Genomic DNA, 13,510 nt, shown 5'->3' with positions numbered 1-13,510 from the left:
CCTTCACACAGGTGGGGGTAGGCCAATTGGTGACTGTGGTGATTTTGGCTGGGTCGGCGCGGAGTCTTCCCTGTTCAATGATGAACCCCAAGAATGCCACGGAGGGGGAGTGGAAGACGCACTTCTCAGCTTTACATAAAGGCAGTTTTCCAGGAGTCGAAGAAGGACCTGGCGAACATGCTGGATGTGCTCTGTGAGGGAAGAAGAGTAAATGAGAATGTCATCAAAATAGACAAAAACAAAACGACCAAGTAAATCACAGAGAATGTCATTAATCAACCCCTGGAAAACCGCCGGGGCATTGGTGAGGCCAAAAGGCATCACCAGGTACTCAAAGTGCCCAAGTGGGGTCTTGAAGGCAGTCTTCCACTCATTGCCCTCACGGATACGCACGAGGTGGTAGGCACTCCTGAGGTCCAACTTTGTGAAGACTGCTGCGCCCTGGAGAGACTCAAATGGAGAAGAGAGAAGAGGTAATGGATATTTGTTCTTGATAGTAATAGCATTCAAACCAAGGTAATCAATGCAAGGACGGAAGCCACCATCCTTCTTCCCCACAAAAAAAGAACCCTGCACCCAGGGGTGAGGAAGAAGGATGGATCATACCTGCACATCGGGCGCTTTCTATGTACTCCTCCAGAGCCTGCCGTTCGGATTTTGAGATGTGGAAGAGGCGACTGTTGGGCAAGGTGGCTCCCGGGTACAGGTCGATTGCACAGTTGTATGGCCTATGAGGAGAGAGAGAGTCTGTGGCTAGGTGTTTATTAAACACCTGATGAAGATCGTGGTAGTCCGGAGGAACAGAGGACATATCTGAGGGCTCAGGAGGAGTGGATGGCGACGGGGCAGTGGGTTGTCCAGCGAGGAGGCAGGTCGATGCACAGGGGGGGCTCCACTGGGTGATGGTGCCAGTAGTCCAGTCCACGGTGGGATTATGTTGGACCAGCCAGGAGTGACCCAAAACCAGTGGTGTATCCAGGATGGTGAAGATGTTAAACCAGATGTCCTCGTGGTGGTTGCCGGCGATGGTGAAACGGAGCGGTGGAGTACGATGTGTGATGCGGGTCAGCAGTCGGCCGTTGATAGCCCGGGTCTCAATGGTGTGGGGTAAAGGCTCAGCAGTCAGGCCTAGGCGTTCCACCAAGGTCGGGTCCATAAGGTTACCCCCGGCTCCAGAGTCCAGGAGAGCATGATGGGAGGACGTCTGACCAGCAACCTCTAGGAGCACAGGGAGACGGCAACTGGTACCCGACCTGGTGGAGTTGGAGGAATGGCCCGTCAATGTCGCTCCTCAGAGTCTAGACGGGCATGTCCCAAGTCCATAGGTTCCTCTGGGTTGTGGGGGGCCGACTGCTGCCCTGTTCTTTCTTTGCGGTAAGAGCCCTGTTGTCTGTCAATCTGGATGGCCAAGTCGACTAGGGAGCGAAGATCAGGGGGCTCGTCCTTCGTATTCAGTTTGGCCTTGATGCTGTCATTGAGGCCGTGCCAGAAGGCCGCACGTAATGGGCGGTCCTCCCAGCCGGCCTCTGTCGCAAGGACCCGGAAGTCAATGGAATAATCCAGGACTCGCCGAGCCCCCTGACGAATGGTTAACAGCTCCCTAGAAGCTTGGCTCTGATGAGATGATGGTGAAAAAACTGACCTTAGATCATCCAGGAATTCCGTGATGGTAGTACCGATGAGTAGTCCAGTGGAGTCTGCAGCCTCGGCCCATGAAAGCGCTTTTCCTCAGAGTCGGTTGATGACATAACTGATCTTTTCTCGGTCTGTGCGGTATGTCCTTGGTTGGTGCTCGAACACCCGGCGGCACTGCAGCAGAAAACCCCGGCATTTGTCCACATTACCGTCAAAAATGCCCGGTTCAGGTATAGGAGGATCTGGGCAGGGACTGGCAGAACAGGTGGCAGTGACCGTGTTGGGACAGCAGGACGGTGGTGAATTGTACTACTTGTTGTGTTAGTGCAGCCAGATCATGTTGTTGCTGCTGCAGTGCCTGAGCCAGTTGAGCGTTAGATGGTGAACTACTTGCACCAGAGTTAGCAGGGTCCATATTGGCCAGTTCTTTCTGTTATGTCTGCGCGGACACAGAGGTGAGCGAGTCGACAAAAAATGACGGACCCAGGTAGCTGACTTCAGTGCAAGTAGTGCTCAATTTATTTACAGTGATATCAAACAAGCAAGTGTATAACCAGACGGAGGATGTAGAAAACGGGACCGGGTGTTGAGCAGCAGGTATGGCAAAAGCACAGTCAGTGGTGCAGTGATTGTGGGATGGCCGGGCTGCAGACAATGGGGTTCGCTCCTGGACTAGTCGGGGATGATGGTTGCTGAGGAGACAGAGTTAGTGAGGCAGTTAAGAGAAGACTGTGCATCCACCTGCGTGGTGGAGATGGAACTGAGCAGAGGAGGTCCGTGGTCCGGTGGAGCGACTCGAGGAGGAGGAAACAACAAACGTAGGAGAACACCGCTCGGGTGAAAGGACTGAGTGAAGGTAAACAGAGGTCTATATAAAACAATCAAAACAACGGGAACTTACGGGCCTGAGAATGCTAGAAAGAACTGGCAGGGGAATGGACGGTGAGCGGGGAATAAATAGGGAGAAACTAATTGGGTGCAGCTGGTGGTGATCTGGGGACAAGAAGCAGGCGCGTCAGATAACATAATCAGGGTAAGGGAATAAAAACAGAGTGAGGGGAGTGAGAGAGGCAGGCGCAGTCGGAACCTGTTAGTAATTTACAAAATGTGTAACAGTTAGGGTGGTTTGGTAAATCTGATTTAGAACAATACATTAAACATGATTGTCTGTGAGGCCCAGTGTCTATTATACATTGTTATGCAGTAGCTTGCTGGTAGTTCAACTACATTCATATCTGCATAGTAATTCAAGTAGCTAAATTACTTTTTTGCCATTTATTGTCCACTTAACTACTGAAACATACAATTTTGGGCCAAAAAGGGAAAGGAATGAGTTTTAATTTTTATTTTATCAACATGTAACCCCCTGTCAGACAAGAGCTTTGAGAGAGCTTGTGTTATATGAACAAGAGCTTCTGCCCAGAGCGGTAAAAAGATACTGTCTGAAATGATCCAAGTTGAAGACTGGTTTAGTTGATACATGGTACAAAACTAACAAATAAGACAACAGATCATTGTTTAGACCAGTGCTCAAGTCAGTCAAACTGTCTAAAAAGATTTAAGTTAAACAGTTTTTCTTATTACTGTTTTTGTTATAGAAATCCAGATTTATTTACAGCAAAAATATAATATTCCTCATAATTTTGTCCTTTTGAAAAGCCAAGATGAGATTGTTGCATTCAGGACAGGTTTACATCTCAGGTAATAAACTCAAGTGGCATTTTTACCTGGCATGTGACTTTTTGTATTATATTTTGTTTAATTTTGTATCACATGTAGATTGTACATTTGATAATATTTTACAAAGTAGTTTCAACTACTTTTTCTAAGTAGTTTTCCTGAACCAAACTAGATTGCCACCTAGAGCAGCTTTGCTGACGTTCAACTTCTTCCACTGTAAAGTAACTGGTAGCTTGCAAAGCTTTGCTTTCTAAGTAGTTTCCCCAGCACTGGACTGGACTAGATTTCAGCTGATTCCTTTGTGTCTTTTTTATGATTAATCTGGCATTTATATATTCCATATGTGTGTATGTATGCATGTACGTATGTGTATATAGGTCTTTGCTAACTTTCTTGTATATACAGGTACTGTATGCCCTGTCATCCATGCAGGGCTGCCAGAGAAACAGTATTGTGTGCATACACTTGCTGACATATGTTTTGTCTCTTTCCTTATGTTGAGCCCAATGCTGCTCCACGGCTTTAATCAATAAAACTATCAAAACATCTCCGCCACTGCCCTCCTGTTGACTCTGTGTGTCTCTTGTTTCACCTCCAGAGAAAGTCAGTATGCTGTCAGCATTGATCGCTCCCTTCAAGTACATAAGCCCTGGGACCAGCAGCACAGAGGACGAGGACAGTTTAAGTAAGCTGCTGCTTCTTTTCTTCCTGTCAGCATGCTATGCATCCTCAGTGGCCTAACGTGCAAATGATCTGTGTCACCCACATAATTAATTATTTGAGAAATGGGCTATATTATTATGCATGGATGTCAGCTTGTACAGTATGTTAAAATCTGCATTATCTTATAAAACCAAAGAACAAATATCATCTAAAGCTACAGCACAATCTGCTTCAGATCACCGCTTGATCCCAACCTCCCTTTTCTCCATTAATATTCTTGTGGCAAGATCTGAACACCCTATTTCTGTTCATTTCCCATCAGAAATGCAATATGCCGCCACGTCCCTGTAACTAGGTTTGAAGAGCATTTCACAGCTGTTCAGATTTTGCTCTTACAGAGGACAGAAGTATGCAATAAAGCGAGCTACAGACATTTCTCTCATGCTCTCTCAGAATGTGTGCCACTCGACATGATCCCCGCCCCCATTACAAATAGGATTGATTCTTTGCATTGGCCACAGGGACCAATGTTACCCACTAAAGACAGAGATTCAGAACCAATTTGGAGGCAGATTACAGAATCATTTGGCAAATAACATTGCCATTTTTAAGGGATTTGTATTTGGATTTTAAAACACTTACATATGATACAGCTTTGTGGTATGAAGTGTCTCGGCTCTGGGGTATGATTGTAGATTTGTTCATTACCGTTTCATTGTGTATCAAGTGGCTCAATCTGCCTTGAGAGATTTTCCTTGATTCATTTTGTTCTGCCAGGATAAATGTGTCACATAGTAATGAATGCTTTTCTTCCTACTTGGGCTTTGACTGTTTTTTATCACTTTGAATCGCATTGTTTGTGTTTTGCTGTTTTCATTTCAGGTACCAGCAGTGCAGAGGTAAAGGAAAACCGTAACATTGGTAACTTAGAGGATCGCACCACAGGATCTACAGAGTGTCCATCGCTTTTCTGCTCTGACACTACAAGAGGTGGGAGCTCTGGTCTGAAGAGGAAACGGCCATTGGAGGAAGACAACAACGGGCATTTGTGTCAGCTCCGCCTCATTTATAAGAAACTGTCCTGCTCTGAGGCTCCAAAGAATGCTTTGGTGCAGCTCAATGAACTCCGGCCAGGCCTGCAGTACCGTATGGTGTCTCAGACAGGCCCAGTGCATGCTCCTGTCTTCTCCATTGCTGTGGAGGTAAACGGGCTAACCTTTGAGGGCACAGGCCCAACAAAGAAGAAAGCAAAAATGAGGGCTGCCGAGCTGGCCCTCAAGTCCTTCATCCAGTTCCCCAATGCACCTCAGGCCCACCTAGCCATGGGAAACATGTCCAGCCCTTCGACCGACTTCACCTCAGACCAGGCAGATTTTCCTGACACACTCTTTAAGAAATTTGAGTCTTCGGCGTGCTCCAATGGGCTCTCACTCTGCAACTCGGCAGCTGAGAGCACGCTAATATCAAGTGAGCTCCTGAGGCATGGACGTTTGCTTCGCCACACCTTGGACTTGATGGTGCAGGCTCAGCAGCGGCTGGGTGGGATTGTTGCAGAGCCTGAGGCCCCCAAAAGTCCCATGGCGTTGTTGAATGAGCTCCGGCCAGGCCTTCGTTATGCCTGCCTTTCAGAGCGAGCTGAAGGCAGACGGCTGCATAGCTTTGTGATGGCCGTTCGCGTGGATGGTCGGATATTTGAGGGCTGTGGTCGCAGTAAAAAGCTGGCCAAGACCCAGGCAGCCCAGTGTGCTCTTCAGGCCCTCTTCAATATCAGGACAGCCCCTGAGGGGAGGACAGGCCTCAAAGCCAGCAGGAAGCGTTGTCCTCATTTACCCCAGGTGAGTACAGACACATCCCCAGTGACTGTCTTATGGTAAGCTTCTTTGGCAGCTACTCCCCTTCCTACAGGGGCCTGTAATGACCGAAACAGCAGGCGTGCAGTGAAAAGCCAAACACGTTTAAACAAGTAATTAAGGATAAAAGGAGATAGGAGCTTAAAAGAGTGTGGAAGGAAGGAGAAATAGTGCGAGCACTAATAAAGAAAAGTGTAAGTGAGCTAGAATTTGCCCTTTGTCAGAACCTAGTGCATACAGTGAAAATACATATCACAAATTTGTGTTGGGATGCACTTGTGTTTATTCTGAGTAAACAATGTTTGTTAGTCTATATGAACAGGAAAGCATGTAAATGAAACTAATTATTGTCCTTGTGCCTCTGACACATGAGAAATCTGCATCACGACCGAAATGAGTTTTTTCTCCACAGTCATGTGTTTGTAGAGCTGTAATTGGGAGAGTTTTGTAATTTTGCAAGATCTCCTGTTTCCTCATGTGTAGCATCAGTGTCTACAAACATTAATTTGATCTGTTGCCCAAAGGAGATAGAAAAGCAAAAAGCAAATCAACAAACAAACCACTGAACCCAATCCCATGCTCATTTACCCAAATATGTAAATAGCAATCAGAGCCAGGGAACTAGTTTTTGAGAAACTTGAGGAAATTGGAGAGCCTAAAGACACAGCAGCTGGATTGGTTGGCACTTGTTGACAGCCATATAAAGCTGCATTTCAGCTGCAGAATTTCATCCCAAGTTAAGCCACTTTGACTTGATAGTTACACTGATTTCAGTTGTTTACTATTGTTTACCTAGAGAAAAAAAACTCATAACCAAGCTGCCTGGGTCACTGGTGTACTGGCACCTCAGAGTGAAACTTAATTTTCCACTCTGTTGTCCTAATGAAACACAAATTGATGTTTAACACCAAACTCCAAACATTTTGATTTGAAAATTAAACTGTTGACATCTGACACCTCCGTTCCCTAGATCTTTGCTTTAACCTTTGTGTCACCATACTGTACTTCTGTGCGGCCAGTGGGATATGTGTCGTATTAACACTTTTTTACACTCTTGAAGAAATAAACTGGCTAGAGTGTCCTCTTCCTGAGCACAACATCCACCCAACAAACCTGCACATGTTTGCCTGAGAGAAACTTTTTCTTTTTCTCCTTGCTGCCACGGTGTCTAAAGGGATTTTAAGAGGATTTGTTGCACCCGTTTAGTTCCACAAAGCACTCGTTTGTGGAATTTCTTGAAAGTCAGCCGTGCTGTCTTGCCTGGCTCCAGAGGGGTTTTTTTTCCATTGGTAAAGGACAGAAATACTCATATGCATGCATGTGTTAATAAACATGTGACCAGGCATGTGTTTGTGGGTATGATGCGGAATATGTCTGAACTGTTAAATAACACTGATGCAAAACACAAACCCTTTCTCTGTGTTGATGAGTCACTCATCTTGCCAAGAACTGATTGCATGGGCAGTGGTTGACTACACTGCAGATGTGATGCATAATATGGGGGCGGTTGCCAGCTTTAGCCAAAGTTAAATCAAACATTATGATGGTATGCCAACATACTAGTGGCAGCCTGGTCTGTTCTCCTTCGCCAGAAATTCTTCTGGTGCTACCTGTTGCAGGATAAAGTTTTGCTAGGAAAAAGTTAATGGTTCAATACAATATATTGTACTATATGTCATAAAACCTTTCTGTGAATTAGTATAGGGTTCCAACAGCAAAAAAAGAAAAATTGCATGACACATTTTTGTCATGTAATAGGTTTATGTAGAATTTTATGTGTTAAAGAAATGGTATGATGGAAAAAAGCAAAAGGAGCTTTGAGATGCATTATGGTGAGGCCATCTGATTACTGAACTATATCTTTGCTGTGTTTTCAAGTTAAATCAAATTTTAAATCTCTCACCTCAAGAGCGAGCAGTGTTGAAACTGTGCCATTTGTGACATCACACCCAACTGTCAAACCAGATAGGTTAAGCTCACCTCCCTGCAGACCACTGAGGGTAGAGGACTCGTCATAGATGATGGTGTACATACTGTAAGTGAGGCAAGTTTCAAGAAATATACTGTATGACTCATCACATTATATACTGTAGGTCCAAATGATATGTGGGAAACTTGGGGTTTTAGGCCCATGTGCAGTTGCATGCTTTGTCCTGTTGGTAATCCAGTTATGGGAAGAGGTCAGTGATACTGTATTAGCTCAACAGTGGAAGCAACAGCTTGAAGAGCAGCTGCATATTTCCTTCAAGTTTGAGCTGATAGCTTCAGAATCCATCCCATCAATAAAATATTTAAACCCACTGCAGCTGTACGGTGCTGTTTTCTTGTCAGACATTCCTTGCTTCACACATGGAATAATACAGGAGATTGACAAGGAAAGCATGCCTGTGTACATCCTTACATGCAGTAGATTCTTTTCTGCAGTATTATAGCCTTTTCTTCTTCCATCCCTCCTCCCTCCTCATGTCTGTGGGAATTTACTTTAACAATCACACCAGAAATGGGCCACAGGCTGCATGACATTAAAGAGCTATTTATCTTCCAGCAAGGACTTAAATTTTTTATTCATTCATTTAACCTTTATTTATCAAGGGAAATCAAATAAGAATGTATTCTGCTGAGATATCTTGCCTTACACTGACATAATTCCACTTGTTCATTCAGTTCAAACATGCATCCACATTTAGCAGCTCTCTTAGTGCTATTAGAAGGTAACTGCCTTGCTTCACAGCACATTTGCAGTACTAGGGCGACTGTGGTACAGTGGGTAGAGCAGTCGTCTCTCGGTGCCTGCAGTCCACATGTCAAAGTGTCCTTGGGCAAGACACTGAACCCCAGAGTTGCCCCCGATGGTTAGAGCCATCGGTGTGAGTTGGCGCCGCAGATGGCTGCCTCGGTTCTGTACAAGAAATAAATTTATTGTGTGTAACATACTTGGCCAAATAAAGGTGATTATCCTTACTTAGATCAGGGAACAGTAGTTGTTTGCAGACTGGGAGATTCACAAAGCCAATTTTCTAAAGCCGAGTCCAGACTACATGATAGTGTTGTCTGAGAAGTTGTTCACTGTGTCAAATTATGCCGGGTTCACACTACAAAGTTGGACCCCAAGCTAACAGTTGTAGGGCATTAGGACTGAAGCTGAGTGTTGAACCCAACAGCCATTCATTTGTTGTTGTTGCTGTATAGTGTATCATAGTAAACAATGGCTGATGCCTCATTCAGGATGCCTTACCACAGACACAGAACACTGTGTAGTAGGACTCCTTCAATTGATGCACTCTATTTATTGTTTTGCATTTGTCCTTAATGTCTATTCTGTTGGTCCATAAAGAACAACATCGATGCCATGTGTGGAAGTGACAGTAACTCTGCTAAAACCACCTTTAGAATGAACATGAACAACCGTCATGTTGATGTAATTGTAGCTTGATATAATATATGAAATAAAACACAACTGTGAAGTCAAACAATGGCTTTGGCAAAAATAAAATATTACCATGTATCCTTCCACTCTGAACTTTGCCCAAACATCAAGTTTACATTTGCTTCATGATATAACATTTAATCTTTACTATTAATCAAACAGAAGGAAGCTGTTTTTAAAATCAAATCACAGCACTCCAGATACAAAAACACATTGCCCTATTAAAGTCTGTACAGTGAAGGCAGAAAGTGCTTGAGCAATCATGACACCCATTTTACCAAGTGGAATGATCACCCCACTGTTCAGGCCCTGATTGGCCACTTAATCTCCCCTCGTTGTCACAATGTGCTGTTGTGTTTCCAAGTCAGCTGAGCCTGAGACCTGTGTGCAGCAGCAAGAAGGAAGAGAGTCAGGAGGCCCATGTGGAAGGACAGCACGAACGTCAGCAGGCCAAACACTGCACTCTGTCACTTCAGTTTAAGGTCCATTTGAAGAGGGAAATGTGCTTGGTGGCAGTGCTGAATGAAAATTAGCATTAATGGGGGAAAGAAGCATGAAAAGGCTGCATATGTGTCTTTCGAACATAAAAAGCACAACTGGATGTTTACATTTTTCATCATATCAGCTGTGATCAAATGTGACCGTATATGGTGCTTTAGTTTATTGCAGCTCAAAATGATTTGATTTAATTATCTCTAAACATGATGCATCAGAGATAGAGAAGGATACAGAGTGGTCAAGTGGAGTAATTTCCCTGCCACTGCCACAGCAAATTGAATATGATTTCAGACACGTGAAGGTGACCCCTGTCAGCCGCTGAGCCTCTCGCAGATTGTTTTCTTTGTCTAATCTCTCCCACTTCTAATCTGTCTCAATATAAACAGCTGTGACAGGCTGATCATTAATTAATATTGCCACAACAAATTAGCAACAGCGATCACCCAGCCAAGCACCCTGTCTCAATCCACCAAGTCGGGGAGAGAGAGAAGGTGTGAACAACACATTAGAGAAGAGTTGATTAACAGCTTTGGAGACCTTGCAAACAATGTGACAGTTTCAGCATGTGGACAGTGATGGTGACAGATGCATACATATTGACAGCTACTGCAGCATACTGTAGTCACAGGATCAGCTGTGATAATCGCTACGAGTAGTGCTGTGACCTGATAAAACATCTGAATTAAATCCTTTCTACTGATTCAGTTTAAATAAAATACCTCTTGTAGTCATTTGTTAGGTCAGCCTGAAATATACCATACGTAGAAAAGTTCTAAATAGTAAATATTTTTCAGTTTATCATAAGTGATTTCATTGCACTACCCAAGTGTAGTCAATTATAACAAATATGTTTCCACATTAGTATTTTTAGTCAGTTTAAGAGCAGCTCCAGTTTATTACAGCTTGTTTCCTAGTTAGTGTTAATTTCATCAGTGAAAAATGTGATGAAAAATCTTTATTAGCAACTTAGTTTTCAAAAAGAAAATAAGACTGACACTAAATAAAAGGCAGCTTCTGAAACACACGCAAACAATATTTTATTGCACTTAATACACTTACTGCAATTCACAGATATTTCTAAAAGTCTGACACCCAACAAAATCATCAAGCACAGGACACACGCAAGCTTGAAAAGCCTCTGAGTATGTTTATGAATTAACATCCTTCAGGTTTTCACTTTTAAGAGTTATTCCTGTCAAAGTTCTACCAGTAAGAGCCTTACCACCTTCTATGAAATTCATATGTTCAGCAATATAGAAATCTAGATACTTACACATATCTGCATGGGTCAGCTTATATGATCCAAGTTAGAAATGAAGAGGAGTCCCTGCTAACTCTATATGCGCACCTACAGGATATATACAGCAAAACCTAACTTAGCTTTTATAAATCACTAGACATAACAAGCAGTGCGACATTTGGCCTTTATGCTTTGTGTTGAGCATTTTTACTATGTTCTGATGTTTTACAGTATAGCATGAACAATGAATCTATTATATGAAAAAAAACTTTAGATTAATGAACAGTGAAAATAATCAATAGTTGCAGGGCTAGAGATGTCACTACATTCCCAAAAGTTAGCAATTGCTTTGGCGAGTATCATAGCAAAAAAATGGCCAAAAATTGTGGATAATTTCCAATTTGTAATAAACAAGAATGATCTTTTAAATAACACCAGTAAGGCAAGGGGAGGCAACCTTATTTATTTAGCACATTTCATACAGAGAGTATGTTCAAAGTGCTTTACTGAGGCAAGAAAAGACAATAACAGCATAAAACAATAAGAATAAAATCAGTTAAAACAAAGTGAAGATAAAACTGATGAAATGAGATACAATATAAAATGAAAATAAGAACAAAAGGCTTAAATAAAAGGTCTGAAACACAATTATCTAGTAGTTACGGTGCAGTAAATATAGCAACAAAACCAGTCAAACAAAGGCAGAGGAAAACAGAGGTTTTCAGTTGAGACTTGAAAGTGGCAGAGTTGGGGAATATTTAAGTAGATTTTTGAGGCTTTTAAAATGACTTCTGATCTATGACCTCTGTAAATGGGAGCAAGAAAAGGAATTCCTTATACATAAAATATCTCATTACAGTTTGTCTCCTAGTGAGCTATATGAGCAAACAGCCACTGTTTGCATCTGGACTATCAGCCTGCTCTTTACACTTACTTCACTTGGTATTTAAAGAGAACGCAGCATGGGAGAGTGGAGATTTATGTGTGAAATTATCCAACAATAACGTTTTCCTGTCTGAATGGGAACACCCTGTACATAGAAATGGTAGAATCATCCTCAACCTTGTAATATGTATGCAAAATATGACCTATTAAGGCTGCAGGCTGTTGACTCTAATGTATTGCGTCAACATGCAGCTTTGAGGGAAAATCCCTTAGCAGAGAGGAATTGAAATGGGATTGGTCTGGTCAAGTCACCTCACAGAATGAAATGGCCATGTAAGCTATTCCAAAGAAGCATGGCACTCATGTCTGCACCTCTGCTCACTCTACAGTATCATGAGTCACTGTCACTAAGTCCTCATTGTTTGTGACAGTGGTCCTTCTTTCTCCCTCCTCCTTACCTGCCACAGGCTATAGCTGTGAGCCAGAGCATGGCTGTAATCATTTCTGAAGAACCTCTCACACTTCATTAAAAGCATAATCAAGTTCATTACAATTTCATAGGCGTTCAGGTACCAAATGGCCTCAGATAAATCATGACTAGTGGACCTGTGTGGCTGGTATGTGTAGGTTTATCTCTAGCTCTCAGGCAGGAGAGAAGGGAAACGGAGGGAGGAGAGGGGAGAGGTCTAGATGTCTGGCCTTTAAATGACCTTCCAGCCGGAAGTAATGGACCGTTCTGTCATACATGCTCAGTGGAGGCATGTGAACACTCAAATCAGGACGTGTCACAGCTGAGAAATCAGACTGTTCTTGAAGACGTCAGGGTGACATACAAAAAGCACATCAACAGATGATGTGTTCTTTTAAACACACATTCAGCAAAAGCACAATCCACATGAGCTACTTGTTTTTCCATAGCTATTTTCTACATAATATCGTTAATATACAATAAAGTACAATATTTAATATGCAGCATTTCAACCCTGGGACATTTTTAAGATAGAGAACCCTAATGAGAGTAAACAATTTTCTTTATTTGTAGTGCTTTAATAGTGTAGTACTACCGTTCTATAATAAACATGTGATCAAACAGCACATGATCTGTCATACTGGCATGAACAGATTTTTATTGGCCTGCTTTGCAGTCTGATACTGAGGATGAGATGTCTGAATGCTGGGCAGACAACAAGTACTCCAACCTCAACATCTGTATACTGTGGGTTGAATGTCTGTATACTGACCTTTATGCCAGAGGATCGGAAACAGGTTGGTTTTGCACACACCTTGCAGTCTGACTGTGTGAAAATTTAAAATTGAAGCAAATTCCAGGCACAATTTGCAAATTTCATGAACTTGCCCTAGATTACACATTAAACATGATTGTTTGTGTTGTGTTACTTCACAAACAAACATAATGGTTTACATTTTGCCTGTAGTCTGAGAGAGAGGTCAAAGAGACTAATGCAACACAAAAAGAACATTAATAAATGGCTTCATTTGCCCACGGTTGATTTGGGTTTCCAAGAAATAATTCTCATCTGTGGGAGCCTATTATATCCTCGAAAACAAATGCCTAAAATATCAGTCCTGCTCTGCTACACAAACACAGACACACATCCCCTGACAGCGAGT

The 13,510-nt window shown here is 42.9% G+C and overlaps 1 protein-coding gene across 1 annotated transcript in view; it reads left to right on the top strand.

The window, feature by feature from the left end:
- The window catches only part of adarb2 (adenosine deaminase RNA specific B2 (inactive)), a 227,175-nt gene that overhangs the window by 150,665 nt on the left and 63,000 nt on the right, over window positions 1-13,510 (top strand). The window contains exons 2-3 of the mRNA XM_020608979.1: window positions 3,914-4,000; window positions 4,861-5,813. Coding sequence (XP_020464635.1) covers window positions 3,914-4,000; window positions 4,861-5,813 — 1,040 coding nt within the window. The remainder of the gene's footprint in view (window positions 1-3,913; window positions 4,001-4,860; window positions 5,814-13,510) is intronic.

The sequence above is a fragment of the Monopterus albus genome, unplaced genomic scaffold (assembly GCF_001952655.1).
Source record: "Monopterus albus unplaced genomic scaffold, M_albus_1.0 scaffold96.1, whole genome shotgun sequence".
NCBI classification, from domain to species: Eukaryota; Metazoa; Chordata; class Actinopteri; order Synbranchiformes; family Synbranchidae; genus Monopterus; species Monopterus albus.
This window is presented reverse-complemented; position numbering and strand designations above follow the sequence as displayed.